General features: G+C 69.8%; 2 protein-coding genes across 7 annotated transcripts in view; one reads left to right on the forward strand and one right to left on the reverse strand.

Annotated features, from left to right (window-relative positions):
- Positions 1–20,945, forward strand: part of LOC129518438 (cohesin subunit SA-2-like) — a 45,876-nt gene extending 24,931 nt beyond the window's left edge. For 3 of the 5 annotated variants that reach the window (XM_055338571.1, XM_055338570.1, XM_055338573.1), the window contains exons 12-33: positions 254–352; positions 1,641–1,720; positions 4,887–4,994; positions 5,785–5,896; positions 6,554–6,668; positions 8,512–8,615; positions 9,551–9,643; positions 9,760–9,849; positions 11,336–11,542; positions 12,484–12,560; positions 12,862–12,949; positions 13,043–13,123; positions 13,623–13,715; positions 15,000–15,162; positions 15,726–15,874; positions 16,868–16,969; positions 18,109–18,260; positions 18,797–18,931; positions 19,180–19,358; positions 19,428–19,536; positions 19,938–20,028; positions 20,836–20,945. In XM_055338571.1, the coding sequence (XP_055194546.1) occupies positions 254–352; positions 1,641–1,720; positions 4,887–4,994; positions 5,785–5,896; positions 6,554–6,668; positions 8,512–8,615; positions 9,551–9,643; positions 9,760–9,849; positions 11,336–11,542; positions 12,484–12,560; positions 12,862–12,949; positions 13,043–13,123; positions 13,623–13,715; positions 15,000–15,162; positions 15,726–15,874; positions 16,868–16,969; positions 18,109–18,260; positions 18,797–18,931; positions 19,180–19,358; positions 19,428–19,536; positions 19,938–20,028; positions 20,836–20,850 (2,442 nt within the window). In that variant the 3' untranslated portion in view covers positions 20,851–20,945. Of the gene's footprint in view, positions 1–253; positions 353–1,640; positions 1,721–4,886; positions 4,995–5,784; positions 5,897–6,553; positions 6,669–8,511; positions 8,616–9,550; positions 9,644–9,759; positions 9,850–11,335; positions 11,543–12,483; positions 12,561–12,861; positions 12,950–13,042; positions 13,124–13,622; positions 13,716–14,999; positions 15,163–15,725; positions 15,875–16,867; positions 16,970–18,108; positions 18,261–18,692; positions 18,932–19,179; positions 19,359–19,427; positions 19,537–19,937; positions 20,029–20,835 lie in introns of those variants that run through there. The other 2 variants (XM_055338572.1, XM_055338574.1) reach the window with 2 other exon arrangements.
- An 863-nt stretch (positions 20,946–21,808) lies between these two features.
- The window catches only part of PPP2R3B (protein phosphatase 2 regulatory subunit B''beta), a 38,888-nt gene continuing 34,813 nt past the window's right edge, over positions 21,809–25,883 (reverse strand). For both annotated transcript variants that reach the window (XM_055338576.1, XM_055338575.1), the window contains 3 exons: positions 24,766–24,884; positions 24,592–24,698; positions 21,809–22,510 (listed from right to left, as the gene is read on the reverse strand). In XM_055338576.1, coding sequence (XP_055194551.1) covers positions 22,360–22,510; positions 24,592–24,698; positions 24,766–24,884 — 377 coding nt within the window. In that variant the 3' untranslated portion in view covers positions 21,809–22,359. The remainder of the gene's footprint in view (positions 22,511–24,591; positions 24,699–24,765; positions 24,885–25,883) is intronic.

The following is a 25,883-nucleotide window of genomic DNA, read 5'->3' on the forward strand; positions in this document are numbered from 1 at the left end:
CCATTACAGACCCCACCTCCCAAAACAGCCCCATCGGACGTCCTGGGGGCACGGGGGCCAACCTGTGACCTGGGGGTGTACAGTTCAGACCCCAGAAGGCATCTGTGCCCCGTGAGGGGGTCACCAACCCGCAGGTCCCGCCTCGACTGTTTCAGGCTGCGGGCGGCCTGCGCGGTCATGGACGGAGGCGTCTGCGGGAGTGTGGGGGCGCGGCCGCCGTTCTGCGGTGACCCGCCCCGTTTCTGTCCCCAAGGATGCGAACGTGCGCATGAAGTGCATCCTGGCGCTGAAGGCGCTCTACGAGAAGCGAGAGTCGGCCATGAAGTTGGGGCTTTTTTTCCACAAGTTCAAGGTGCGTGAGGTGTTGTGTCTTGGCTGCCGCCCCCTCCGAGGCATCTCGGTGCCCGTGTGGACGGGACGCGCGCAGCAGCCGCTGGGGACCCGAGGGTGTGGCGCACGTCGGAGCCGGGTGCCCAGGCCGCTGTGCTGCGAAGGTGAACCCGGAACTTCTTGGGGTGTCTGAGCCCCCGGCCGGGCTGCCTGACTGTCACTGCGCTCTGGAGACGCATGTCCTGGCCTGGAAACAGGGTGCGGGGTGTGCACACCCCCAGGGGGCAGGCGGGGTGCTGACCTCTCCATCATGGGCGCGGGAGCCACAAGGGGAGGACCCAGGACGTGTGGCTGGTTGGGAGTGGGGTTCGGGCCACGGAGGTGCACCCTGGACGTGCGGAGCCAGTGTGCGTGGCAGGGGTGCCCCGTCCTCGGGGGAGTGCGGGACAGTGACTGGTCCTCAAGCCTGTCAGCGTCCGCAGTGGGGTCTGAGCAGGAACCCGGGGAGGGCAGGTGCCCAGCAGTCCCGCATGGTCGTGTCCTGATAGAAGCCGTCCTGACCTGGGGACCCCCCAGGGGAGGTCAGGACACATGACGTCACGCCTGCGGAAGGGTGGGCGCCAGGGAGAGCCCGGGCACGATTGTGTGCACCGTCTGGGAGCTCAGGGCGCACCTGTGCTGCAGGTGCAGGGAGGCCGCGGGGACTGCTGTGCTGGACCCATGGGCTCTCGGACCCTCCAGCTTCAAGCACCGGGGTGTGCAGGGCGCTGAGCCCCCTCAGGGCGCGGTCGTGTCTGGGGGCAGAAGGTCCCAGTCCTGGGTCTGCGACCCCCCGGGACCTGATGAGTGGCAGCGTCTGGGGACGGGGTCTCCTGTCTGCTGGCTCTAGGGCTGGGGTCTGACGACCGGTGGCCCCGAAGGCCTAGGCCCCGCGTCCCAGCTTCGTGCGCGCGTTCCCTGTCACGGTGCGCCCGCGGCAGGTGACCGCGAGGGACAACGTCTGGGGACCCTAGGGCGTCACCCCAGGGGCGGGTGCTGGCGTCTGGGCGGACCCGGGGCGCCCACACGAGGGCACGACCCAGCGCAGGCCTGGCGGCCGCGGGGAAGGCACCTGCCCCCGACCAAGGCAGGGCTGCACCTGGGGGGGGGCGGGGGGGGGGGGCCCGGCTCTCGGTGCCCAGGCGCGCCCGCTGGGGCCAGGCTGCGTGTCTGCCGCCGCCGTGGGCGTCCGGGCGGCTCCGGGGATGGCGGGGCCGCGGCGTCACGTCACGTCACGCAGACGGTGGTCGCCCGCGGTCTTGCTCCCGCAGAAGCGCATCCTGTCCATGACGCAGGACCAGCAGCCAGAGATCACGTCCGAGTGCATGCAGCTCCTGAGGCTCATCTCCGAGTGAGTGCGCGGGGGGCGGGCGGAGGGACAGGTGCGTGGGGGCGGGGGGCGGGGCCGGGGCCAGGTGCACGGGTGGGGCGGGCCGGAGGGTGCGCGGGCGGGGGCGGGGCCAGGTGCGTGGGAAGCCCGGTGGGCGGGCCCAGGTGCACAGGTGGAGGGTGGGGGCGGGGCCGGGGGCGTGGGAGGCCGGGTGGGCGGGGCCAGATGCACAGATGGGGCGGGGCCAGCTGCGCAGGGCGGGCCAGGTGGGCGGGCTCTGGTGGGCCGGGTGGGTGGCGCTCCTGCAAGGTTGGAGAATGGTCCCCAGCGTCCTGGCTCAGATCCGAGATCCGAGGGGAGGGTTCGTTGGGTCACCTGAGGTCACCCCGGGCCTGGCCTGGCCCTCGCGGGTGTGCGGTTCTCTCTGGGGTCCCAGCCTCCCCCGTCCGCTGCTGCCTGTGTGTCAGGGGCTCCGAGGAGATAGAGTGGCTGGATTCAGGAGGCAGCAGCGACCGGCCCGGCCCACAGAACCTTCTGGAAGCTCCTGGATCCCTGTGAGGTCTTAGGCCGGGACGATGGGTGCTTGTTCCCCTGTACGTCCGGCGCCTGCAGGATGCAGCTTCCTTGTTGAGAGTCAGGCGTCCGATGTTGATGTGAAGCGTGTTGGGAACACGGGGACACAGGGACACGGGGACACAGGTCACAGCCTCCTGCTCGGCCCTGTGTGTAGACGCCAGGACGGGTGCTGGGAGGACATGCTGTGCCGCAGAGGCTGCGTGCCTGCCCGTGCTGCCGGCGTGCCCTGAGCCGAGGACAGCGTGAGGCCACTTGGGTGTCGGATCCTCGGTGGCTGTGTGTCCTGCTGCCGCGCACACGGGCACCCTGGAGCTGGGGACGGGTGCGGGCGTCCTGCGTGCCGTGCTGTGGGTCCCGTGGAGGCCGGTGCCACCCGCACCTGGCAGGATGCTCCCTGCGCCCCCCAGGAGCACAGATGGGTGACAAGCTGGCACATGAGAGCGCACCGCCCTATGCACAGAGCAGGACGCCCACGGGCGGCACGGCCTGGGTTGGCCCGGGTCCTGGGAGGAGCACCTGCAGCGCCCTGGAGCCGCCCCGTCCTGAGCACAGTGCGCGGCTGCACTTGGGGCGTGGGCCCTCTCCTGCCCACCCAGACAAGCCTGTGGGCAGGGACGGCAGGTCCCCCAGTGGACCCCACGACTCTCTTGGCGTTGGCGGCAGCGGGTAGCGCACTTGCACGGGGATCCAGAAGGTGCTGGAGGCCTTGGGTCTGGGCGGCAGATCGCATCTCACGGCCGGGCCTGCGTCCTTCAGGTGCCATGTCCTCCAGGGGTGCCGCAGGCCTGGCTGTGGGGGCCCCTCCAGCCCCGGGTGGGGGCCTCTGCCTCCTGCCCCGTGGAGGGCGGGCAGCCCAGGCTGGCTGCGTGTCCTGCTCTGTGCTGTTCCTGTGGCCGCTGTGTCAGCGTCCTGCAGGGAGACGGGGCCGTGGGGACGTGGAAGGAGGCCCTGGTGGGAATCGGCTCACTGTCGCAGAGGTGGGGACGTCCCAGGACGTGTGCGCGAGCTGGGGAGGGGAGCCCTCCTGAGGGCCTGCACGGTGGCGGGTGGCCCTGGGGCACGCAGAGCAGGCTCTGGGACTGAAGCTGTGGGGCTCGTCATGGCTGGGGGTCTGCGGCGAGTCCGCAGCTGGAAGCTGCACGCGCCTGCCAGGAAGTGGCAACGGCCGAAGCCTCGCGTCAACCTCGCTGCTCCCCGTCGGTGGGCGCTGCGGGCGGCAGCTTACGTGGGATTCCGGCTGAGGAGCTCCCGGATAGGTTGGCCTGTGCTCCCTGGGGGTGGGCCGCGTCTAATCAGGGGGCGCCGCCTTCTACAACGGGGAGGAAGTGTGCAAGTGTGCGTCTGCTGGGCCGGGCTCCCACACGCACGTCCGTCTTCTGTCGCCCTTGGCGGTCCTGTTCCCAGGCCTTCCAGCTGCATCTCTGATGGCAGCTCGCGGGCCTCGGGGGGTAAGGCTCCAGGTCTTGGGGCCACACCGTGGCCCGAGTCCCCAGGCAGGTGCCAGTGCACTGGGTCGGTCACGGCAGGGGCCTGGGTGCCCCACACTGGGCGGAGTCGCGTGGCTTTGGGGCTTGAGGTTTGGACGGGGCCGACCCAGAACCACAGAGTGTGCTCCTTGCTGAGTGCGGCGCCCGCGGGCGAGTGCAGGGGTACCTCTCACTTGCGTGGGGCCTCCCCGCCTCCTTGGGGCCTCCCCCATGCCCTTGGGGTTTCTTGCACCCTTGGGGCCTCCCCACATCCTTGAGGTCACTCCTCCACCGTTGGGGCCTCTCCTGCATCCCTGGGACCTCTACCCCCACCCTTGGGATCTCCCCACGTCCTTGGGGCCTCCCTGCACCCTTATGGTCTCCCCCCTGCTCTTGGGGTCTCCCGCCATGTCCTTGGGGCCTCCCCCGTACCCCTGGCCCCCCCCGCCCTTGTGGTCTCCCCCTACCCTTTGGGTCTCCTGCATCCTTGGGGCCTCCCCCCACCCTTGGATCCTCCCTGGATCGCCTGAGGCCCCGTGTCCCCAGAATCCCGAGGTCCCCTGCCCTGTTCCTGCTGCTTCTGGCAGTGCCCAGGGGCTGTCGGCAAACGGCTGGGCTGCGGCGGACACGGTGCCACACATGGGCTCAACGTGCACCTTTGGACAATGTGGCATTCCCCATGTGGTGTCGGGGTGTCGCCCACCCTCATCCCCTGATCACTCCCCCTGAGTGCACCCTGCAGGGCGCCTGCCTGCTTGGCACCAGGAGTGCTGCGTGGGCCGGGGGCACACCCCGGAGAGGCCCCGGTGCCCACAGGGGCTGGAGGGGAAAGGGCCCAGGACCGGCAGCCCTGTCGGGGGCGGGCCTCCCAGGATCCTGCGCTGGGGGCCAGCTCTCGTGGCATCTTCCCCCATGGCCTGGGCTCGTGTCCTGGGACGTGGCTGCGTGAGTGAGCGTCGGCTTCCCGGGGGCCCCGTGTAGGGGAGGCTGCGCCTGGGGCCAGTGGCCCAACAGGGGATTGGAGGGGAGCGTGGCGCCCCGCGTGCACGGGCGTGTGAGGCAGGGCCCTGGTGGCAGCGCGTCTCGTGCCGACGTGTGGGGAAGCCCGGCGTGCAGGCCCGGGGCTCACGAGCGCGTCCCCCCAGGCACTACGTGGGCGTGTTCTCGGCCATGGAGTACGTGTTCCTGTTCCAGTTTGTGTACGCGGCCTACAGGCCCATGGCCACGGCCGCGGGCGAGCTCATCTGCAGGAGGTGAGTGCGGCACTTCGGAGGCAGGCCCCACAGCCCGTGTCCCACGTCCCGCCAGCTGCAGGCCTGCAGGTGCAGGCTGGAGGGCAGGTCAGGCGCCAGGGCTTTGTATAGGGGACAGGACGGGCCCAGGGGACAGGACGGGACGGGCGGGAGCACCACGGGAGAGGAACGCTGCTCCACCGTCGCGCCCGTGACCGCACGCAGGCTCACTGGTTACCTGTTAGAGGCAGGTCTACGCGGGGATTGCTTGACTTGGTGGGGTGGTCCCCCATCCCCGAGGGCGCCCGCCTTTGGGATCCTCTGAGGTCTACTGCCCTTGGATGCCCTGGGGCCCCCTGTGTCCCTGGGATCCCCTGAGGTCCCCTGTCCCTGGATCCCTCTGGATCCCCTGAGGCCGCCTAACCTTGGGATCACCTGAGGTCTCCTGGATTCCCTGAGGCCCCCTGTCCCTGGGATCCTCTAAGGTCCCCTGGATTCCCTGAGGCCCCCAGATCTCCTGAGGTCCCCTGGATCCCCTGGATCCCGAGCCCCCCTGTCCCCGAGGTCACCGGAGGTCCCTCAGTCTGGTTGTTCATTCCCTGCCCAGCGCTGGCCTGAGCTGACCGGCAGCTCGGACAGCAGAAGTCAGTTCTAGAACTTTCCTCCACGGGTCCTGGTAGCCCTGCTCCCCGGGTCTCAGTGTGGCGCGTGCTGGCGAGGGTGCAGGTCGGCCAGCCTCGAGGACCCGGGGCCCAGCCGCGTGCTTGGAGCCCCCCAGGCCGACGTTGAGGCCCCTCTCTCGTCTCCCTAGGCTCCTGGCCCCTCCGCCCCACGAAGGTTTCTTTGGCCAAGAGCCCCCTGACGAGTTTGACAGAAACCTCCAGAACATGAAGACGCTCATCGACTTCTACCTGCAGGGTGAGGTGAGGGCGCAGCAGCGTGGGGCCCGGGGACGCGGCGTCCGAGCCACACGAGGGACCTGGACTTGGGTCCCGCCCCGCAGCCCGAGTTCCGTGCCGTGTCCCACACCATGTGCCACGGCCCGGAGGTGGGCTGGGCCGGGCCTTGCTTCCCCGCTGTGTGAACAGCCTTGCTGTGGCGCGTGGGACTCGGGCCGCCGGGTCACTGTCCTGCTGTGTCCTCACGTGTCCGCGCACGGGGGGGTCGGGAGGGGGCCGTTCCTGCCTGTGTCATCACGTGTTCTCCTTGCTGCTCGTCGTCATTGCATGACCTCCGTGCCCTGTGTCGTCATCACGTGACCTCCCTGCCCTGTGTTGTCATCGTGTGTCCTTCCCATGTTATTACGTGACCTCCGTGCCCCGTGTCATCATCACGTCTCCTCCCGGCCTCGTGTTGCCGCCACATGAGCTTCCTGCCCACGTCGTCATCGTGTGTTCTCGACATGAGCTTCCTGCCCACGTCGTCATCGTGTGTTCTCGTCTCTGCGTCGTTGCGTGTCCTCCCTGCCCTGTGCCACCCTCACATGACCTCCGTGCCCCGTGTCGTCATCGCGTGTCGTCCCCTCACTTGTCCCGCTGTCCCGTTGTCACGACCTCACACGTCGGGCACATCCCTGTCAGTTCCACAGACACGTCCCGTACCTGGTGGACGGCCTGTGGGAGGCAGCGCCCGCCCTGGTGCGCAACTGGGAGTGCATGACGGCCCTGCTGCTGGAGCCACGCGGCGGGCGCCAAGGTGAGCGTGGCCAGAGCCTGCTCGGAGTCGTGGGCCGGGCCCGTGATCCTGCTGGCCGCCCTGCCGTCCCCCTAGGCCCACCGTCCCTGCCGTGTCCTGCCATCCTTCCCTGTCCTGCCGTCCTCCCCGGGCCGTGCTATCCTCCCCACGTCCCACTGTCCCCCCATGTCCTGTTGTGTCCCTGCGTCCTGCCGTTCCCCCATGTCCCTGTGTCCTGCCATCCCCATCACCCTCGTGTCCCAGTGTCCCCATGTGCTCCAGTCCCCCTTGTGTCCCGCCCCCACCTCGTGTTTCGTGTCCTTGTCCGCCTGTGTCCCGCCATGCCCCTCCTCCCATGTCGCGTCATCTCTGCGGTCCCCCGCCGTCCTGCCAAGCGTCTGTCCACGGTGTCACTGATACGAGCGGGCGGCATGGGGCTCTAGCTGCCCTGTCCACACTGCTGTGCAGTGTTTGCTCCCTGACTGGTTGGTCGGGGGGAGGGGCACATGCCGTGCTCCCCTGGGGCGAAGGGTCCTCAGGCCTTGATGGGGGGCTCCCCAGTCTCTAGTTGGGGTCCGCAGGACAGTGGCTGCGGCTGCTCTCCTGCAAGGGGATCAAAGCCTGGGCCCCACGGTCAGGATGCAGTGTGGGCAGCTGCCTGGTGAATGAGCCCTGGCAGGCTCGCCCCTCTGAGACCACCCCGTCCCCTCCCCCCGGGCACCGCCCCAAGGAGACTGCCCCTCCTCCGACCCCGGCCCACAGCCCCACCCGAGGCCCTGCCCTCTGAGACCCCCCACCCCAGCCCTGCTGAAGACAAGTGTCCTCTGCTAAAACCTGGAGTCCCTGAGCCATGCCTGAGGCCTCCAGGCCTGTCCCCTTCCTGGCGGGGCCAGCAGCCTCCACCACGCTCCCGGGGGGCACGGAGGGGCCCGTTCCTTCATCACCGGGGCACCTCCTCTACTCTGACTCAAGTTTTCAGGCCCCGCCGCGGGGTCTCTGAGCTTTTTGACCCTGAGCGTGGGCCTTTGCTGCCCCCAGGCTCATAGTGGCACCGATCCCAGGATGTGGGACACTGGACAGGAGGACCCGGGTGTGAGGTTCTCGCGGTGCCTGTGACAAATGACCTCAAACCTGGGGGCTTAAAACAAGAATCCGTCCCCTCCCAGCTCTGGAGACCAGAGTCTGAGGTCCGGGGGCTGGACCCCTGAGGTCCAGGGCGGGGCCTCTGGGGAGGGTCCCTCCCGCCTCTTCCAGCGTCTGGGGCCCAGGCCTCCCCGGGCTGGTGGCCCATCCCTCCCGTGTCCTCCATCCTCACGGGGCTCCTCCTGTGCATCTGTGGCTCCTCCTGTCTCTTACAAGGACCCCTGTTGCTGGACGCAGGGCCACCTGGTCCAGGACGAGCTCAGCTCAGAGCCTCACTTAGTCACACCTGGAAAGATCCAGTTTCCCCACAAGCTCCTGTTCTGAGGTTCTGGGTGGCTGTGACCTCGGGGGGTGAAAGTCCCTGTGGAGCAGCCGGTGAACACAGTGTCCCCTCAAGTGCGTGGCTTTAGACCTGAGTCCCAGGGTACGGGACGGTGCCGGGTGGGCCGCCGCCTGCCGCTAGAGGTGGCGTCGGGTTGCCGTGAGCACGCGGCCCGGGGCTGTGTGCACACTTAGAGGAAAGGGCTGGCCCTGGTTCTGTACACCGCTGAGTGCGTGAGCCGGGTCGGGGCCTGCTGTGCCCAGGAGCCTCCGCTCCGCACGTGCTCCGAGCCCGGGCCAGGCCCAGCCAGGCCTCTCAGCAGTGCATCAATCCAGAAGCTTCCGTGACCCGGTGAAGGTCGGCGTGGGCTGACCTGCCCCCGTCTCCCTGTCCCCGCAGCGCTGACGAGCCAGCAGGAAAGAGTGCTCATCGAGATCCTCGTGGCCGCCGTGAGACAGGCTGCCGAGGGCCGCCCTCCCGCTGGCCGCCGCCTGGGCAAGAAAGTCAGTGCCACCCCTGCCCCCTGCCTGGATGCGCTTCCTCCCCTGTGCTGACCGCTGCGCTGTGGCTGCTGTGCCGCTGCTGGGAGCCCTGCGCGCGGGGGCGCTGTGGGTGCCCGCGCCTGCCTCAGCCCTGCCGCGCCCTGCCCGGGGCCGGGGACCGCTTGCTGCCGCTTCAGCCTTGCGCTTGCCACCCTGGCTGCTCACCTGGCCGCTGGCGCTGCGGGCGGGGCTCCCGGCCGCCCAGGTAGGTGCTGCTGGAGGTGCCCGCGGCTTCCGCGCACCCCTCCTGCTGGCTGCCAGGCCGTGTGACAGCTGGTCCGTGTCTGCCGCCTGCCTCCCTGGGGCGGGCCCTGCGCAGTCCCCCCCCCGCCGTGTTCACACCGGACACGGCAGTGTGTCGGCCAGCCTCTGAATTGCCTCCGTGTGAGCCTCTGGTGTCCCGGGGGACATAAAGCCATGGGAATTAAGCGCTCACCGCAGTCCTAGAGACCAGACGTCTGAGCCCGGGCGGGCAGGACCACCGAGATGCAGGCGGGGTCCTTCCGGGGCTGCAGGGAAGGATCCTTCCGGCCTGTTTCACCTCCTGGAATTCTCAGGCTGTGGCCGCGTCTCTGCCTCCGTCCTCACGTGGCTGTCGCATTCTCCCTTGTGCACGTGTCCGGCTCTGTGCCCTCCTCTCTCATTCTTATGACACCAACCCTGCGGCGTTAGGGTCACCGCGAGGTGTGAACTTGCGGGAGACAACTCAGTCCTGATGGCTTCCCTGCAAGGGAAACGCTTTCCTGGAAAGCCAACACCAGAGGCAATCCGGAGCTCTGTTCTCGGTTTCCGGGCAGCGCCGCCCGCGTGTGACCTGGTCACGTGGGAGCAGGTCCCCGGGCCACTGCGGGACTCGTGTGGGCCGTGGGCTCAGGCCATGCATGCTCTGCCTGCAGGGTGCCAGGGAGGTGGACGGGACCCGCCGCTGGCGCGAGCATGCCAACATGAGCCGACACTTTGTCAAGGTGCTGCCCCGGCTGCTGTCCAAGGTGCCGAGTGGGGAAGGGCCCGAGGCCGGGAGCGGGCGCTGGGGGGCTCCAGGGCAGGTCCGGAGGCTGCAGGAGGGCGCTGGGGAGGCTCCGCGTCACGCCTGCTCTCTGGGCAGTTTGCAGCGGACAAAGAGAAGGTGACCCCCCTCCTGCAGATCCCTCAGTACTGCAACCTGGACGTGTACGACATGGACGGCCTGGGCTCCGTGAGTGCCCGGTTCCGGGCGCCTCCCAGGGGGACGGCCTCGCGGGGGTGGGGGGGAGCGGGTCCTCCTCCTCCTCTCCGGGCTACGCCCCTTCCCCCAGAGCAGCAGCGCCCCTTCTGGGCCACGCCCACTCACCTCCGGGCCACGCCCCTTTAGAGCCACAGCACTCCTCTGGGACACGCCCACCAGCCGCGGCCACGCCTCCTCTCCTAGAGCCCCAGCTGCCCTCCTGGCCACGCCCCCACTCCCCTAAGCCACGCCCACTCACCAGTCACGCTCCTTGCCTAGAGCCACTCTTGCCCTCCTGGCCACGCCCCGACTCCTCTAGGCCACGCCGCCTCCCCCCGCAGCCCTCCTGGGCCACACCCCTTTCCTGGGGCCACGCCCACTTCCCTAGAGCCACAGCCCTCCTCTGGGCCACACCCTCTCGTTGGGGCTACGCCCGCGTTCCTAGAGCCACGCCCACTCACCGCGGCCACGCCTCCTTTCCTGAGCCACAGCCGCCCAGGCCACGCCCCCACTCCTCTAAACCACGCCCACTCACCAAGCCATGCCCCTTGCTTAGAGCCACAGCTGCCCCTGGCCACGCCCCTAGTCCACGAAACCACGCCCCTTCCACCAGCCCTCCTCTGCTCCACCCCCTTTTCTTGGGGGCACGCCCACCAACCGCGGCCACGCCTCCTTTCCTAGAGCCCAGCTGCCCTCCTCGCCACGCCCCTATGCCTCCAGGCCACGCCCCTTTCCTAGAGCCACAGCTGCCCTCCTGGCCACGCCCCTAATCCTCTAGGTCACGCCCCTCCCCCCGCAGCCCTCCTCCGGGCCACACCCCTTTCCTGGGGCCACGCCCACTCCCTAGAGCCACACCCACTCACTGCGGCCACACCTCTTTGAGTCCGTGCCTGTGTCCCCTGGGGCCAAGACCTCTTCCCTAGAGCCCTACCCTTCCCCTGGGTCACGCCCCCTTCCCTGGGGCCACACCCCTACCCCTCCGGGTCCTCACCCTCTCCACTAGGGCCACACCTGCTTCTGTGCGTTTAGACAAGGGGGCTGCATCCCCCTCCCTGGGGTGTCAGGTGTGGGGGCTCCTTTCCTCCTCCCTGTCCACCCTGCAGGGGTCAGCCGTCTCCCACCCAGTGGCAGGGTCCTGACTCCTGTTTGCAGCTCCTATGAGCATCCTCTCTTGCCCACATACTCCCTGCCCTGGGCCCCACCTGGCCCTTTTCTTCTAGCCCCTGATTGCTCAACCCTGTGATTTTCCACCCCACCCCTCATCTCTCAACCCTGTGACCCCTGACAGCTCCCCATTTGACTGCTGACCTTTTGTCCTTGACCCCATGACCTTTCATCTCAACCCATGACCCGATGGCTTCCTACCTAATCTCCTGATCTTTCGCTGGCACGTTCGGCCTCAATCTCCTGAGCCCCTGAGTGGCCCTCTCGACCCCCCTCCAGTCCCCTGACCAGCCGTTGCTCCCCCGCCCCCCAGTACCTGGACGCGGCGCTCCTCGAGCTGGACTGCCTGGTGCAGCGGCACTCGGACGTGGCGGTGCTGGAGGCCTGTGCCCGCGCCTACGGCACCTACTGTGACGAGGGCGGCTCTGCCCACGGCCAGGCTGCCCCCGCCTGCAGCCGGCTGGTTGACATGCTGGTGGACGTGCTGACCCCGCTGCTGGACGTGTTCATCCAACACGAGGTGCGGGCTGCGGGGGCTTTGGGGGCTCCGTGTGGGCCGTGATGTGGTGGTGCGGATGTTGGGGTGTAGGCGGGGGCTTGGGGAAATGCGTGGAGGTGGGGACCCCGTGCTGAATGAGGGTACTGAGGCTCCGTGCTCTCTTGTTGAAGTGTTATAGAGCGTGCACCTGTCAGGGGTCAGCTCCGTGACCTCGCCAGTGTGACCCTGGGGATGCAGGGTGGGTTCCCCTTTGAGCCCCGACTGCTGGTGCTGCACCCGATCTGCTGGCAGCGTGTACGCTCGGCTGGGGGTGACAGAGTGGCCTGTTTCTCCCCGCGGGAGCCCTGTAAGCCCCCAGAGCACAGCCTGTCGGAGGCCCTGGCCTGCGTCCACCAGGCACTGGTGTGTAAGGAGCTGCGGCGTGACTGTGCGCTGCTGGGCCGTCCTGTGCCTGGCGTCACTGGGCCGCGTTCCGGTGGAACTTCCACGCAGGCGGCGGAGGGCCGCGTGAGCTGTGGGCCAGGGGTGTGGCCTGGACTCGGCCCGTTACCGCATAAGGAGTTCACGTTGCTCTGAGTTCCGCAGCCCGGGGCCTCCCTGATCCTGGGGTGCTAGGGGGCCGCGAGCGCTTCTGCGCCTGTTCTCCCAGCTGCGGAGCGAGGAACGTGTCCCGCGTGGCGGGTTCTTCACGGGGCGTGAGACGGGTGCAGGGAGCTGGCCCATCCCAGATCGTCCGGCCTTGCTTGCCAGCAGCCTCCCCTTCTCTGGGGTGGCCTCTGGTCTCCCGTGTCTCCCGGCGAGCTGGACGCGGGATGGGCTGTGACACAATTTCCCTTTTTGGGAGTGTCCAGCGCTGCCTTCCGAAGTGGGGGACAGACAGCGGGGGGGGGAGCGCGGGCCCAGGGAAGCCGCCTGGGCCGTGTGAGGTCCGCCCCACCCCGCGTGCTCTCCCTGCCCTGCAGAAACAAGGCCTGTTCCTGGGACACGGGGAGATGGGGCGCATCTGCTCCACGCTGCGGAGGCTGGCTGCCTTCTACAGGTGAGGGGCGCGCGCCCCTGCCCTCGGGCTGTTGCCTGACTGCGAGCGGGGGTGGGGTGGGGACAGTGCTGCCGGGTGTCCATGGGTGTGCCTGGGGCTGAGCCAAGTCCCGGGAGCTGGGGCTGCCTCACCCACGGGGCTGGACACCGTAGTGGACAGAGCCCCCGCCCGCCGTGTGGGGAGGGTGCCCCCAGCGTCCCCGCGGGCGGTCCCTCAGCCCCAGGCCGCTGACCGACCGCCCTCAGCGGCTCACCCCGGGGCCGAGGCGGGTGCTGAGACGCCTCGTGGGCCTCGTGCGCAGCACACACGACCTGAGCGGCTGGAACCTGTACGAAAAGATGGACAGCCTGCTGACGTTCCGCAGACACCAGGGCAGCCTGCCCACGGAGGTGAGCGGGGCGGGCGGGCGCAGTGTGCGGGGGGGCGTCGGCCAGCTCGGGGTCCCTGCACGGTGCTCCCGGCTGACGGCCCGCGCCCCTCAGGTCGTCCACTGCGCGCTGCAGTGCACCTACTACGCGCTCTTGTGGCAGATCGTGGCGGCCACGGACCGGCTGCCGTCCCAGGTGGGTGCAGGCGTGGACAGGGTGGGGCCTGTGCAGCCGTGCGCGGTGGGAGGGAGCTTGTGGGGGGTGGGTGCAGGCACAGGCCCTGTCATCCGTCGTCCCGGGCTGGCGGGGCTCCGCGGCTGTGACATGAGCGCCCGCCTGAGGCCACGGCCCGAGCGCCCTGTGCACCTGCCCCACGAAGCAGGGGTGTCTGTGGGCGGAGACCTCAGTCCCTGGTGCTGGCCAGTGCCCGTGTGGGGAGCCAGACAGGTTCCGGGGTATGTCCGTGCTTCCCTGGGGGTGCACAGGCCTCAGGCAGTCCTGAGCAGCACAGGGCAGTGGGGAGAGAATGGGGCGGTGGAGGGGGGGTGACGGGGAGGGGCGGTGGCGGTGGGGGGAGTGGCGGGGGGTGTGGGGTGAGGGCGGGGAGGCAGATGGGGAAAGGAGGTATGGGATGGGAGGGGCGTGGGGGTCGGGGCTGGGTGCCTGCTTATGGAGGCCCCGCCCCCGCCCCCAGGAGGCGCTCCTGGACCTGAGGAAGCGGCTGCTCAAGTTCTGCCTGGCCTGCCGCGTGTACCTGAGCCACCAGAGCAAGGTGCTGAGCGAGAAGGTGGGTGTGCCGCGGGGGACCGTGGGGGCCGGATGTGGGGACAGGCCGCACCAGCTGCCCGGAGCCTGCTGCGAGGCGGTGGCCTGCGGGTGCCCCGGGCGTGGACAGAGGTGCCTCTGGTGGCTCTGGCGCACGGAGTCTGTGGGGGCACGAGCGGGGGAGCCGGGGTGAAGGCTCGGCGATGCGGGTCCGGGCTCCTGGCGTCCACTCGGGAGACTGTCCTGCTGTGGATAAAGCGTGTCTCGTGCGCGGCCGTTCACTATGGGGGTGGGGGGCATGTGTCCCTCGGCAGCCATTGCCCTGTCCTATGACCCCGCGCGCCCCGTGCTCCAGGTGTGTCACGGCCGCCCTGTCCGTGGGGCTCGGTGGTGGCCTCGGCCCGCCTTTCCTGCCCGGTTGCTGGGGACGTTTCCGATCGCTGTCCGTGTGTGGGGTGTGGGCCTCGGGTGTCCGTCGGCGGCACGTGCTGCGGCCGCGTGCTGGGTTTCTGGTGGACAGGGGTTACGTTACAGGGTGTGTGACCCGCACGTGTGTCGTCCATGTGCGGGGTGTGGGTGCCCACCTGCGTGTTGTGCATGTGCGTTTGCCGACCGCGTGTTGCATGTGTAGCGTGTCCTGCCCGCGTGTTGTGCATGTGTGTGTCCCGACTGTGTGTTGTGTGTGTCCTGACAGCCTGTTGCATGTACAGCGTGTCCTGACCGTGTTGTGTGTGCAATGTGTCCTGCCCGTGTGTTGTGTGCGTGTCCCAACCGCGTGTTGCATGTGTCCTGACCACGTGTTGCATGTACAGCGTGTCCCAACCGCATGTTGTATGTGTCCTGACCACGTGTTGCATGTACAGCGTGTCCTGACCGTGTTGTGTGCATGTCCCAACCGCATGTTGCATGTGTCCTGACCACGTGTTGCATGTGCAGTGTGTCCTGCCACGTGTTGCGTGTGCATGTCCTGACCACATGTTGCATGTGCAGCGTGTGTCCTGCCCATGTGTTGTGTCCCAACTGCGTGTTGCATGTGTGCAGCGTGTGCACGTCCCGCCTGCGTGTCCCATCGTTCTGTCACCCTTGAGCGCCGGCATGTGACGGCCCGTCTGACGTCCCCAAACGTCTCGCGTGCTGGTCCCATCCGTACCTTCACACTTGGGCCTGTTGTGCCTGCGGGGTGGGGTTCAGGTGAGGGCGCTGGGTGCTGAATGCCCTGGGAGCTCTGTGTGGGTGGCGCACGAGATAGGTCCCTGTGGGGGTGGGGTCCTGTCCCTGGGCGCCCCCTCACCCCCCGCCCCCTCAGGCCTTCATCCTGCTGTGTGACCTGCTGCTCATCCTGAGCCACCAGGGCCCCGAGGAGGACACAGGCCTGGGGCTGCTGTTCTTCGTCCCTGATCACGTCCTGCAGTGCAAGCTGCTCACTTTCGTCAGGGAGCACGTGTTCTTGGAGGACGCGGGAGCCGCAGGTCAGCCTCCAGGGACCTGGGGGAGCCGTGGGGGGCCTCGGGGCTGGGGGGACCTGGAGGGAGCCAGGGCAGCCTGGGGCAGGAGGGGGCCTGGGGGGGAGCTGGGAGAGAGCCAGGGGCAGGAGGGCAGGAGAGGGCCGGGGGGCAGGTGGGGGGACCTCTGGGGGGGGAGAGGTGGGACAGGCAGGGGTCAGGAGGGGAGAGAGCTGGGGGCAGCCGGAGGGCACAGGGCAGGAGGGCCCTGGGGAGCCTGGATGGGCCTTGGGGTGCTGTGCCCCCTGGGTTCTGGAGCTGCATCCCCGGGCGTGTGTCGCTGTGGTTCGCGCCGTGAGGGGGCGCGTGGGGCCTGTCCAGGCAGGCGGTCAGGACCCGGACATGCAGGGCCCCACGGCCCTCCTGGTCTGGTCTGCGCCTGCACCCTGGGGTTGGGGTGTGCTCTGGTGGCCCTGCCCCCTTGCTGTCCCGGCTCCTGTCCCCGGACAGGATGCGGGCCCCCCGCCCCGCCCGCACACGCTGGGCCGCGACAGGGGCGGTGGAAGGCAGGGCGCGGGCTGTGTCCCCAGGTGGCCGCCGAGTGTACAGGGAGGAGGACGCGGACGAGCTGCACGAGCTGTTCCACAGGAGGAACATGCTGGCCGTGTTCTGCAAGCTCATCGTGTGCAACGTGCTGGAGATGAGCGCGGCCGCCGCCGTGTACCAGTTCTACCTGAAGGTGCGTGCGCCGCTGCCCAGACCTGGCGGCGACGCCGGGCGTGCAAAGTACCCACGGACTCCCGGACTCCCCGTTGGGACCCGGGTCCTCCCCCGGAGGAGCCCACGTGTGCGTGTGGACGGCGTCCCTGTTGGTGTCACGAGCGCCTCTTCCCACAGCTGGGCCCTGGGGCGGGTTTTCACTTGGGGCGTCGTGTCCTGGGTTTTCAAGCTGTGCCGGGTGGTTCACGGAAGCACCGCTGTTGGCACTTTCCTCCCCGAGAGTGAGCGTGAGCGTAGCGAGGGCCGGGCTGAGCCGAGGCACCACTGTCCGTGCCGGATCGGCGGGGGCAGTGGTTCTGACGACCGCGTGGAGGAACGCGTGACGCCCAGACGCGAGGGGAGGTGCTGGCGGAGGAGTCGGCGGCTAAGTGGGTGGACGACGCTCGGGTGGCTGCGTAGACGGACGGATGGGCAGGGGAGGCTGTGACAGGTGGATGAGTCGGTGGGCACATGGATGGCTGCGTGGACAGACGGACGACCGGGCGGGTGGAGGAGTGGCGGGTACCCGCGTGGGTGCATGCACGGAGGACGGCCGCGGTGGACAGTCACCGCACCTCCCGTCCCAGAAGCCGCTCCGTCGGGACCTCCTTTAGGTGTTCTGTACGACAGAGACGCGAACCCCTTGTTCGGGGTCATTTGTGGGAAATCCGGTCTCGATCCCTCTTTGACTCCGAGTTTGGCGTGTGCCACGCTGTTTCTCTTTCCCCATCTTCACCCCGCGTGGGCCTGAGGCTCACGGCACGCAGGGGCTGCAAGGACCAGCGCCCCAGGTTGTGTGGGGCGCGCCCCCTCCCAGGTGGTGCTGAGCGCACCGTGGGGTCCCCGTCCAGGAGGCCCCGGGGAGCCCGGGGTCCGAGGTGCGTGGCCGCCCTGAGCGTGTCCCGTGGAACACGGTGAGGAGAGCGTGGGCGCGCAGGCGGGGCGGTGCTGACGGCTTCCGTGTGGCTCACAGCACTACCATCACTTCGGCGACATCATCAAGGAGACCATGACGAGGACGAGACAGAACGACAGGCTGCGCAACGCGCTGTCCCTGCTCCTGTGCCTGCAGCAGGTGAGCGTCTCCCGGCGCCCCGGCGTGGGCCGCATCGTGGGGACACCCCGCCACGGCACCGCTGCTCCTCGCGGCCCAGCCGTGCGCACCCCCTCCACCGGGACTCGGGCTTGGTGTCCTGCTTCGCACCCGGGGGTGTCTGCCTCTCATCACCAGGGGCGACTCAGACGCGTGGGGAGGGTCTCGAGCGTGGGCCGCGTGGACGTCCGTGGCATTGGGGTCTCAGAAGACCGCGCGGCCGCCCCTTCTCCTGGTTCTGGCTCTGTGCACCCACGTGGGGCCGCCGACGTGCGAGGTTTCTGGAAGGACGTGGGTCCCGCCTCTCCCCCCGGGGCTGAGTCTCCACGCGTCTTTGGCAGGGCCGGGGGGCATTTGCTGCCCCCGCGGTCCTGGCCCTGGTGCTGCCTGTGGGCGTGGGGGGCAGGCCCCTCCCTGGGCACTTGGCGCACGGGCTCTGCCCCGCGGGTTCCGGAACGCGGCTTCTGTTTCCCGATTGCCGAGGGCTGTGCACACCCGCGACACCCACTCACCTCACCGTGCACACCCCCGACACTCAACAGTGATGCGGAGCTTCCCCAGGGCAAGCGTGCAACGTCGGCACCACGTCCCCACCACGGACGCCCCCGCCACATCTTGCTGGTTTTCGCTGGTTTCCTGTGGAGCCTGTGGTCACCGGGGAGGGCGGGGCAGGTGTCACCCGCGGCCTGGGGATCCGCGGATCCCGCCGTGGGTAGCGGTATGTACCGCCGTGCTCGTCCCCCCCAGCCCCTGCAGGGTCCCCTGCAGACAGCCTTGGGCCCGCTGCCTCGGCCCTGGGCGGAGGGGCGCAGAGGGGGGCGCAAGAGACGCTTGTTTCTCCGGGTGTTGTTGAACGTCCCTGCCCGGGGCGGGGGGCACAGTCAGGCCACAAGCCCCCGGCTCCTGTGCCGGCTTCGCGCTCTGCGCCCCACTCTGGCGACCACAAGGCCACGCTGTGCCTCCTTGTAGCGCTGACGAGGCGCGGCTGCGCGCCCACGCACACGGCGCCCCCCCACTCCGGGTGCGGCACCCCCTGCAGCTGAGCTCGTGCAGGGCCACCGCCAGGTGCCAGGGCCGCGGGGTCGCCCGCACCCCTGCCCCACGGCCCTGTGCTCCCGCAGCTGTTCCAGAAGCACGTGGACACGTACGGCCTCGGCTCCGACCCCATCGAGTTCATCTGCGGCCCCTTCTACTCCATCCGCCTGCTGGCCCGCCGCTTCGCGCTCACGCTCGGCTTCGACTCTGCCCGCGACGCCGCCCACCTGATCCACAGGTGCATGCCGGGAGCGGCCCTGACCTGCCCGACCCACGCCCCGGCCCGCGTCACCTGCTGCTGTGCTCCTGGGTGTCCCATCCTGCCCCCTTGTGACCCCCGCCTGACCGCCGGCCTCATTATGACCCTGCCCGACTCCTGTCCCAGGTCTGACCCCTGCCCAGCCCCTTTCCCGGATGTGACCCCGCCTAACCCTGTCCCCAGTGTGACCCCCCACCCGATTCCTGTCCCCATCCGATCCGTGTCCCAGCCCCACCGGACCCCAGTCCCTGGCGTGACCCCGCTGACCCCTGTCCCCATTGTGACCCTACCTGATCATTGTCTGCAGTGACCCCGCCGACCCGTGTCCCCAGAGTGACCCCCACCAGCCACCCTGCCCCAATGAGCGCCACCTGGTGCTGTGCCCCGTCTAATACCCGCCCTCCCCCCAAGCCTCACCTGACCCCACCCGTCCCGTGGGAGCCCCACCTGATGCCCCACTGCCTCCCGTCTGTGCCTCCGCCCTCCGGCCCACCTCCCGCGGGACCGGTCCCCAGGCGCGGGCTGGCGTTCGCCTTCTCCGAGTCCCCGGTACCCGAGGAGGAGGCCCGCCAGCGCTTCCCCAACCTCAGCTTCCTGCTCGTGCTGGCCGAGTTCTCGTGCAAGATCCCGCCCGCGGAGCGCGCGGCCGCGTGAGTGTGCAGGCCCCAGAGGGGCGTGGGAATGGGAGGTTCTCGGGTGGGCATGACCCGGGCTGAGGGTGGCCGCTCCCTCCGGCGGGCTGAGCCTGCGCTGCTGGGGTCTGTGCTGCAGGATCGCCCTGCGCCGCAGGGGGCGCTTCTCCCGCGGGGCTCCGGGGCCCTTAGCCCAGCAGGGGACGGACCGCGGGGTGCCCGGGGGCGTGTCCCCTGACGCCCCCACCGCGCCCCGTTGCCCGCAGACTCGCCCACTTCCAGGACTCCATCCCTGAGGGCGTGCCCGTGTTTGGGGAGGGGGACATGAACCCCATGCTCGCCTACCGCAAGTCCCTGATGCGCACGGACTACGTGGCGCAGGGGGAGGAGGAGCCCGCCGCCAACCCGTTCGACGCCATATGCAAGGACAGCAAGCGGCCCCAAGGTGTGGGGAGGGTGGCCCGGGCGGGGAGGGGTGGCCGCGGGGCCCGGTCTGACGGCTCCCGGCCCGCAGAGCTGCCCGCGGGGACGTGCTCCACCTGGACGCCGGACACACTGGCCGGCTGCGCCGCGGGGGACCGGGAGCCGAGAAGCTGCTCCTCCAAGGAGCGGAAGCCCAAGAGGTGAGGCCGCCGCGGCCCTGCGTCAGGGTGGAGCGGGGCTGCCGGGCAGAGTGTCCCAGAGCAGGGCCTGGGGACGGCTGCAACGGGACGCTGGCCCGACGGGGGCCCGCCCGGGTGTGCAGCAGGGACGGGGCTGTCAGGGGCGGGAGGCAGGGGTGCACGCTGCTCCTCCCGCGTCCCCCTGCTGCACAGCACCGTCCACGCTGCCTGTAGCGCCACCAACACTGGGACGTGACCGGGTTAGAGCTGCCGCGGGGGCCCACGTCCTGGGGACCGTGCCTTGTCCACGTGTCTCCCTGTCCGGCCTTCCCGCGGCCATCCACACACGTCCGTCCACGGCACAGTCCCCTGGGGCACTGCCTTGGTCTCCCTGGAAACGGGCCACCCCTGGTCTCTGGCAGGGACATCTTTGATGTGGACTTCCTGTCATCCGAGGACTCTGAGAACTCCTCCAACGAGGACGTGGACGTGGAGGGCATCTCTGTCCAGGAGGTTGGTGCCGCTGGGCCCCTGGGCGGTGGCCGCGTGGGGCGCAGGCAGGAGAGGCAGCCCCACGTCCGCGCCCCACGCGGCCACCCAGGGTGCTCAGAGGGACGTCCCACCTGGGGTCCTGGGTGACACTGTGGCCTCCGCGCCCAGGGTGGGTGGGAGCAGGTCCCTGCACACGTTCGCAGGGGACTTGGGTTCTGGTCGGAGGGCTCACCAGGTGTCTGCCGCATGGACGATCTGAGGCTCCCGGGTGGGGGGATGGGGGGGCCAGGCCCTGAGCCGACCCAGTGTGTGCTCCAGGCCCACGCAGGGTCCTAGGGGCCGCAGGCTGGCAAGGGGTGGTCCCCGTGCCCTGGCCTGCTGGGCTTCAGACACTGGGCTTGGGGTGCCCTGGGGTCCTCGGCATGTCTGCTGCCTCCTGCCTGGCTGCCCTCTAGTCACGCCTCCAAGAGCCGTGGGTCTGGGTGGCTCTGAGACTGGTACGGAGGCTCCTGGGGCTGTGGGGGGTGGTTTGTGTGTTGGCCCTGGGGGCCCTTGGACGCGGGGGTGCAGGAGGGGGTCAGTGACCCAACCCAGGGGGCCGCGGGAGTATCAGGGGGTTCAGTGTGCCAGGCCTGGGGGTCCTGGGGGTCAGGGTGCAGGGGAGGCCGCACCCCAAGCCTTGCTCTGGCGCTCCAGGGCCCTGGCAGGTGGAGGTCCCCGGCCCCCGCCAACTAGGAACAGGCCTGGGCCGGAGCGCTCGGTCCTCCAGCACGGTCCTCCACCTGTCCGTCCCTGTCCGGTCCTGAGGGCTGTCCTCTGCGTCCCCAGGGGGCGTTGGACTGAAGAGGATGCAGGCCCCGGTGGGACTCCTCACATCGGGGGTCGCGAGTTCTCCGTCGGCCGCCGCCTCGTGTCAACCACAGCCACCTGGTCCTGGGGACCGGGAGCCAGCGGCCTCCAGGGACAGCCGACCGGGGCCCTGTGGTCTTCAGGGGAGGCCGGTGACCTCTGATGTCCGCAGCTGCACATGCGAACCCGTGTGTGGGGAGCAACCCCGTGGCCGCGGCCTGGGGCCCCCCATGGTGCCCGCGCACCCGCCCCCCTGCCCACCAGGTGCCTACCTGCCTGCAACGTCCTCGCTGGCTATTGCTGCGCGCGCCTGGAAGGTTCCAGAACCAGCTTGGCGCTGCCCTGAGCACGGTGCTGGCCTCCAAGCTGCGGCTCTGCTGCTCCTCACAGCTGGGCCCCCGTTGGGTGCATAGGGGCGTCCGGCGCTGGGGGCCAGCGGCAGGGCCGGGGTGGGAGGGGCCGCTCCCTCGGTTCCTGACCAGGCGCAGTCTGGACGCTCGCAGGACACCCTCCCCCGACAGGTGGGGGGCGGGCACCCCGCCGTGTAGACCCCGTGTCAATGCCATACCCGAGCCCCTGCCGTGGGGAGGATGACGTGCCCGTGTGCACAGGGAGGGAGAACGACGTGCCCGTGTGCACGGGGAGGGAGAGGTCGGTGTGCGGGGAGGACCCCGCCGGGGGCGGAGGCAAACACGTGTGCCCGTGGTACGCGTCCCTGTGCCCGCTGGGCCTCGGGAGCCGCTGTGGGCGAGCGTGGCCCCTGGTGGAGGCGGGACCGCTAGGGGTTGTGGGGAGGGCCTCCCTGAGGGCACGGCGGGCCGCAGGGCCGGGGCTGCGGCGTGGACGGGGTCTCCCGTGCTGACACTGCCGTCCGCCCCAGCAGCGCCGCCGCCTGCTGTGTGACCTGTGTGTGCCGTGTCCGCGTCGAGGGCCGGGCAAGCCGAGCCCGTCACAAAGTCCTTAAACTCTTTATTTGAAAATACAAACGTGATCTCGTAAAACATTTTTAAACCGCTATACACACCAAATAAAAGTTGACTTTACACGTTTTGTACATGTACACAAACATGTGAGTACACGCGAGGGGTGCTCCCTGGCAGGCCCCGCGTGGAGGGCGGTGGCTGGGGCAGCGCCCCAGACACTGCTGTGGACGGACACCTCCTGGAATGTTCCGGACCCACCTCGTGAGAACACGGGGCCGCCCCACACCCACAGGTCAGCACGCGGCGGGCGAGCTCCAGGCGCGGGGCCGGGCTGCCCTCCACGTGGACGGACGTGGCCGGGCCGGTGAGTCTGCGGGGGCCGCGTGTGTCCTGCCCGTCGGGGGTCCTTGCATGGACGTGGGCCCCCTGGACGGGCAGGGACAACGCTCGACGGCCACCTGACCGGCTTCCAGGAAGAAAGAACCACCTGTCGTCCGGCACAAATCACGTCCCATGGAAGTCCCGATGGGACACACGCCGCTGTGCACGCAGCAGGCGCCCGCCCGTCCTGGAGGCGCCGTCACGAGGGCGGCAGGTCGTCGTCCTCACACGCGTACTCGTACAGGTCCACGGCGCCCAGGGCGGACGGCGCCTCGAAGAAGGGCCTCTGGGCCAGCGGAGACCTCAGGGAGCTCAGCTTCTGCTCCACGGGGCTGAGCTCGGGTTCGTACCTGCAAGGACGCGGTCCTGAGCACCCCGGGGCACAGCCCCTGTCCCCTGCGTCGCGCGGTGCACTTGCACCCAGCCCCAGGTGGGAACGCGCTGACGTGTCACCGGGGCCGACTTCTGCCCACAGGGACGGGCAGCACGTCGTGCACACGGAGGGCTGCACGCAGCACACGGAGCCGGGCGCGTGAGGTTGCGTGTGGCCACCACGCCCAGCACACCCGTGGCCACTCGGCCGCCCGCCGCCCACCGCAGGCCGCGACTAACTGCCCTGCCGGCAGCAAATATCAGGAAGCGCTGGGGGGACAGGACACCCAGAGCCACGCACTGGAGGCCACTAAACCTGGCGGAAGCGGCCAAGGCCGCAGGACGTGGAGATGCGTCCTGGGGACGCCCGCCAGCTCGGCACACTCACGCGGCAGGCAGCCAGTGAGGCGCTCCACGCGCAGTTTGAGGATCACACGGGCACAGGGATCTGCCGTGCGGCCGATGCACCGATGCCCGTGACCGAGGAACGCCGGCAGCATGCAACCCCGGAGTGGTGATGAGGACAGGCCCAGCACGGGCTCGTGGTCACCCCACGGCCACCAGCCGGGGTCGGGGTGCCGAGGCTCTGACGGCCCCAGAGACCCTGCACCCGGCCCGCGGGCCCGTTCGGGGAAATCACCAGTGGCTCCCCCGACGCGCGTGCACGCGAAACCCCGTGGCCGCAGGCCTGTGAGGGAGAAGGCGGGCAGGCTCGCCCTGACGCCTCGGCCGGAGGGCACCGCGGAGACACCCGCACAGCGGCTGCTCTGCCCTCGGGACGTGGGGGCCTGGGGCGCACAGCACGTCCCTGCTAACCCGCGCCCGGTCCCCGTGATCCCTCCACCGGAGGAGGTGCACCACAACCACGCCGGCAGGAAGGGCCACGGCCCTGAGCCACCCACGCGGCGGCCTGCAGCTCTGGGCGATGCGGCGTCTGACACGAGGACACCAGGGCCACAGCCTGAGAGGGCAGCACGCGGCATCAACGGGACAAGCCTCTCAGAGGCGACGCTGCCATGAAAGTGACGCCCACGCGTAATGGGGAAGCCAAGAACCGCGACACCGCGGGGCCCTTGGGAGCGTGAGGCCCCCGGGAGGGCCGGTCCACGAGGTGGCAGGCAAACGTCTGGCCGTGCGGCCCCCGAGTGTCCACCGATGCCCGGCGCTGGCAGGGCCCGTGGGAGGGCGGCCGGCTGCACGCCACGGCGTCGGGGAAGCACGAGCCGGAGGAGCAGCACCGAGCACCGCCAGGAGCTGGGGTGCGGGATGAGGGGGGCTGGGCATGCCCGGCCTCACAGGGACCCTCGGGGCTGGGGTCGGCCCCCCAGGACAGCCCCGTGCGCACCCCGCCCCCGGGCCCAGCAGACCAGGAGCCCGTGGACTTGAGGCCCCCACCCTACAAGCTCCACTGCTGCCCACGACCACACAGGAGACTTGCCTGACCCCGCATGACCCTGATCCGGTGCTGGGGGCCCTCGGGTGCCTGCAGTGGGTGGGTGAGGGCCCCTGATGGGAATGGGGAGCATGCGTGTGACCAGAGGCCGTCGCGTGTGTGTGGCCGGACAGACCCCAGAGTTCCAGGCAACCCAAGGGTCAAGAGAGCAGGGGGCCGGGCAGGACACGGGGCGGGGCACGGCACGGCGCACACACCCTGCAGGGCGGCTGTGGGGCCGGGGAGGGATCACCCAGGCCTCCTGGTGGGTGCCCACAGGTCACTGTCGGGGCAGAGCTGCGTGGCACTGCCGGGCCTGCGTCCAGGAAAGGGGTGGAGGCTGGCGCCGGGGCGGGCGCGGCTGGGGTGCAGGGTGCTGGCTGCGCTCAGCACCTGGCCCCTGACCCCGGGGACAAGCCCTCCTGCGGCTGCCCCGGGTTCCCCTCAGGGTTCAGGGCCCACGTGCCCGCCCTGCCTTGTCCTATGGATGCACGGCCGGGAGGCGCGTGAGCAGCCCCCGGGTCCCGCCTGTGGCCGAGGCTGTGGGAGTCGCAGGCACCGCCGCCCACGTGCCGCCCGCGTACCACCCCCGCCCTCCCGCCACGCCTGCGACCCGTGCCCACTCACCCGTCCTCCCACGGCTCGGCCGCCGCCTCCTCGGCCACCAGGATGTCATACTCCTCGGCGGCGTACTTCTCCCAGTCGGACAGCTCCGGGCCTTCGCTCTCACTGTCCTGCATGAGACACGCGCGTCACGCGGCGCAGCCGCGGCGGGCACCCCGAGCCCCCGGCCACACTCACCCTCAGCAGGGAGACCTGTTCCTTCTGCTCGTGGTCGAGGTATTTCTCGATGTTGAAGAAGGTGTCGAAGAACACGTTGGCGAGCTTACACCTCTTCAGGTCGCGCAGAGTGATCTTTCCTACGGGGCGAGAACCGCCACATAGTCACGCGGGGGTGGGGGGGTGGGGACGCGAGCGCCCGTCCTGAGGGGCCTTGAGAATCGGCCCGCTACTGCGCTTGGTGGGCACCCGGCCCAACAGACCGCGCCACCGACGGCCGCGGCGGGGCGGACACGCGGGTGGGTCGCGGCACACTAGCGCCCGGCGCGCGGGAACAGACACTGCGGCCGCAGGGGAGCCCACGCACACACTGTGGGGCGCCACGGGGCATGGCCCGGGGCCAGCACAGGGACCGTCAGCGCCCCAGACCCGGTTCCCCACGGCAACCGTCCGCATCCAGGCGTCCCGCGGGGGCAGCCTCCTGTCCCGCTGCCCTGGGAGCGCCCTCCTCCGACCCCTGCTGGCTGCGCCCCGGCCGCAGGCTCCTCAGCTGAGGGGTGTCAGGAGGTCCCCGGGTGGGGATGTGCGCCCACAGCAGGAGCTCCTGCTCCATGTCTGTGAGCGGGGGAATTGGAGCACGGGCGGAGGGACGTGGCGTCAGGGACACCCCTGACCCTGGAAGGACACGTGTGCTCACCCCACAGGGCAGGATCCTCCCACGGGCGAGGCGGAGGGGGCACGGGGGGGTGGCCGGCTGGGCCGCACTGTGTGGGGTCCACACTCAGCCGTCACCACCCCCGGGGGACGAGGGCGCTCGCGTCACAGAGGACGGCACCTCCTCACCCACCCTGGGTGGCGTCTTGCGGCAAGGTCGGGACCAGGCCTCCCCAAGGCCCGCTCACCCTCATCACCAGCTCAGAGTGGGGATGCCACTCCCCCGGGGCGCCCTTCACACAGCTGTTGCTCACACACGGAGCATCACCCGGGAGGCCATCTCCTCTCACTCGAGAGAAACGTGCCGTCGCTCGGGGCATCCACGTCCCAGGAAGAACATCCCGTCACACGGGGTGTCTCCTACACAGGGGGGTACCACAGGGGGACATGGCACATGGGGAGCATCCCCTCACACCTCACAGAGC

This window comes from Nyctereutes procyonoides, unplaced genomic scaffold (genome assembly GCF_905146905.1).
Source record: "Nyctereutes procyonoides isolate TBG_1078 unplaced genomic scaffold, NYPRO_anot_genome, whole genome shotgun sequence".
Taxonomy (NCBI): domain Eukaryota; kingdom Metazoa; phylum Chordata; class Mammalia; order Carnivora; family Canidae; genus Nyctereutes; species Nyctereutes procyonoides.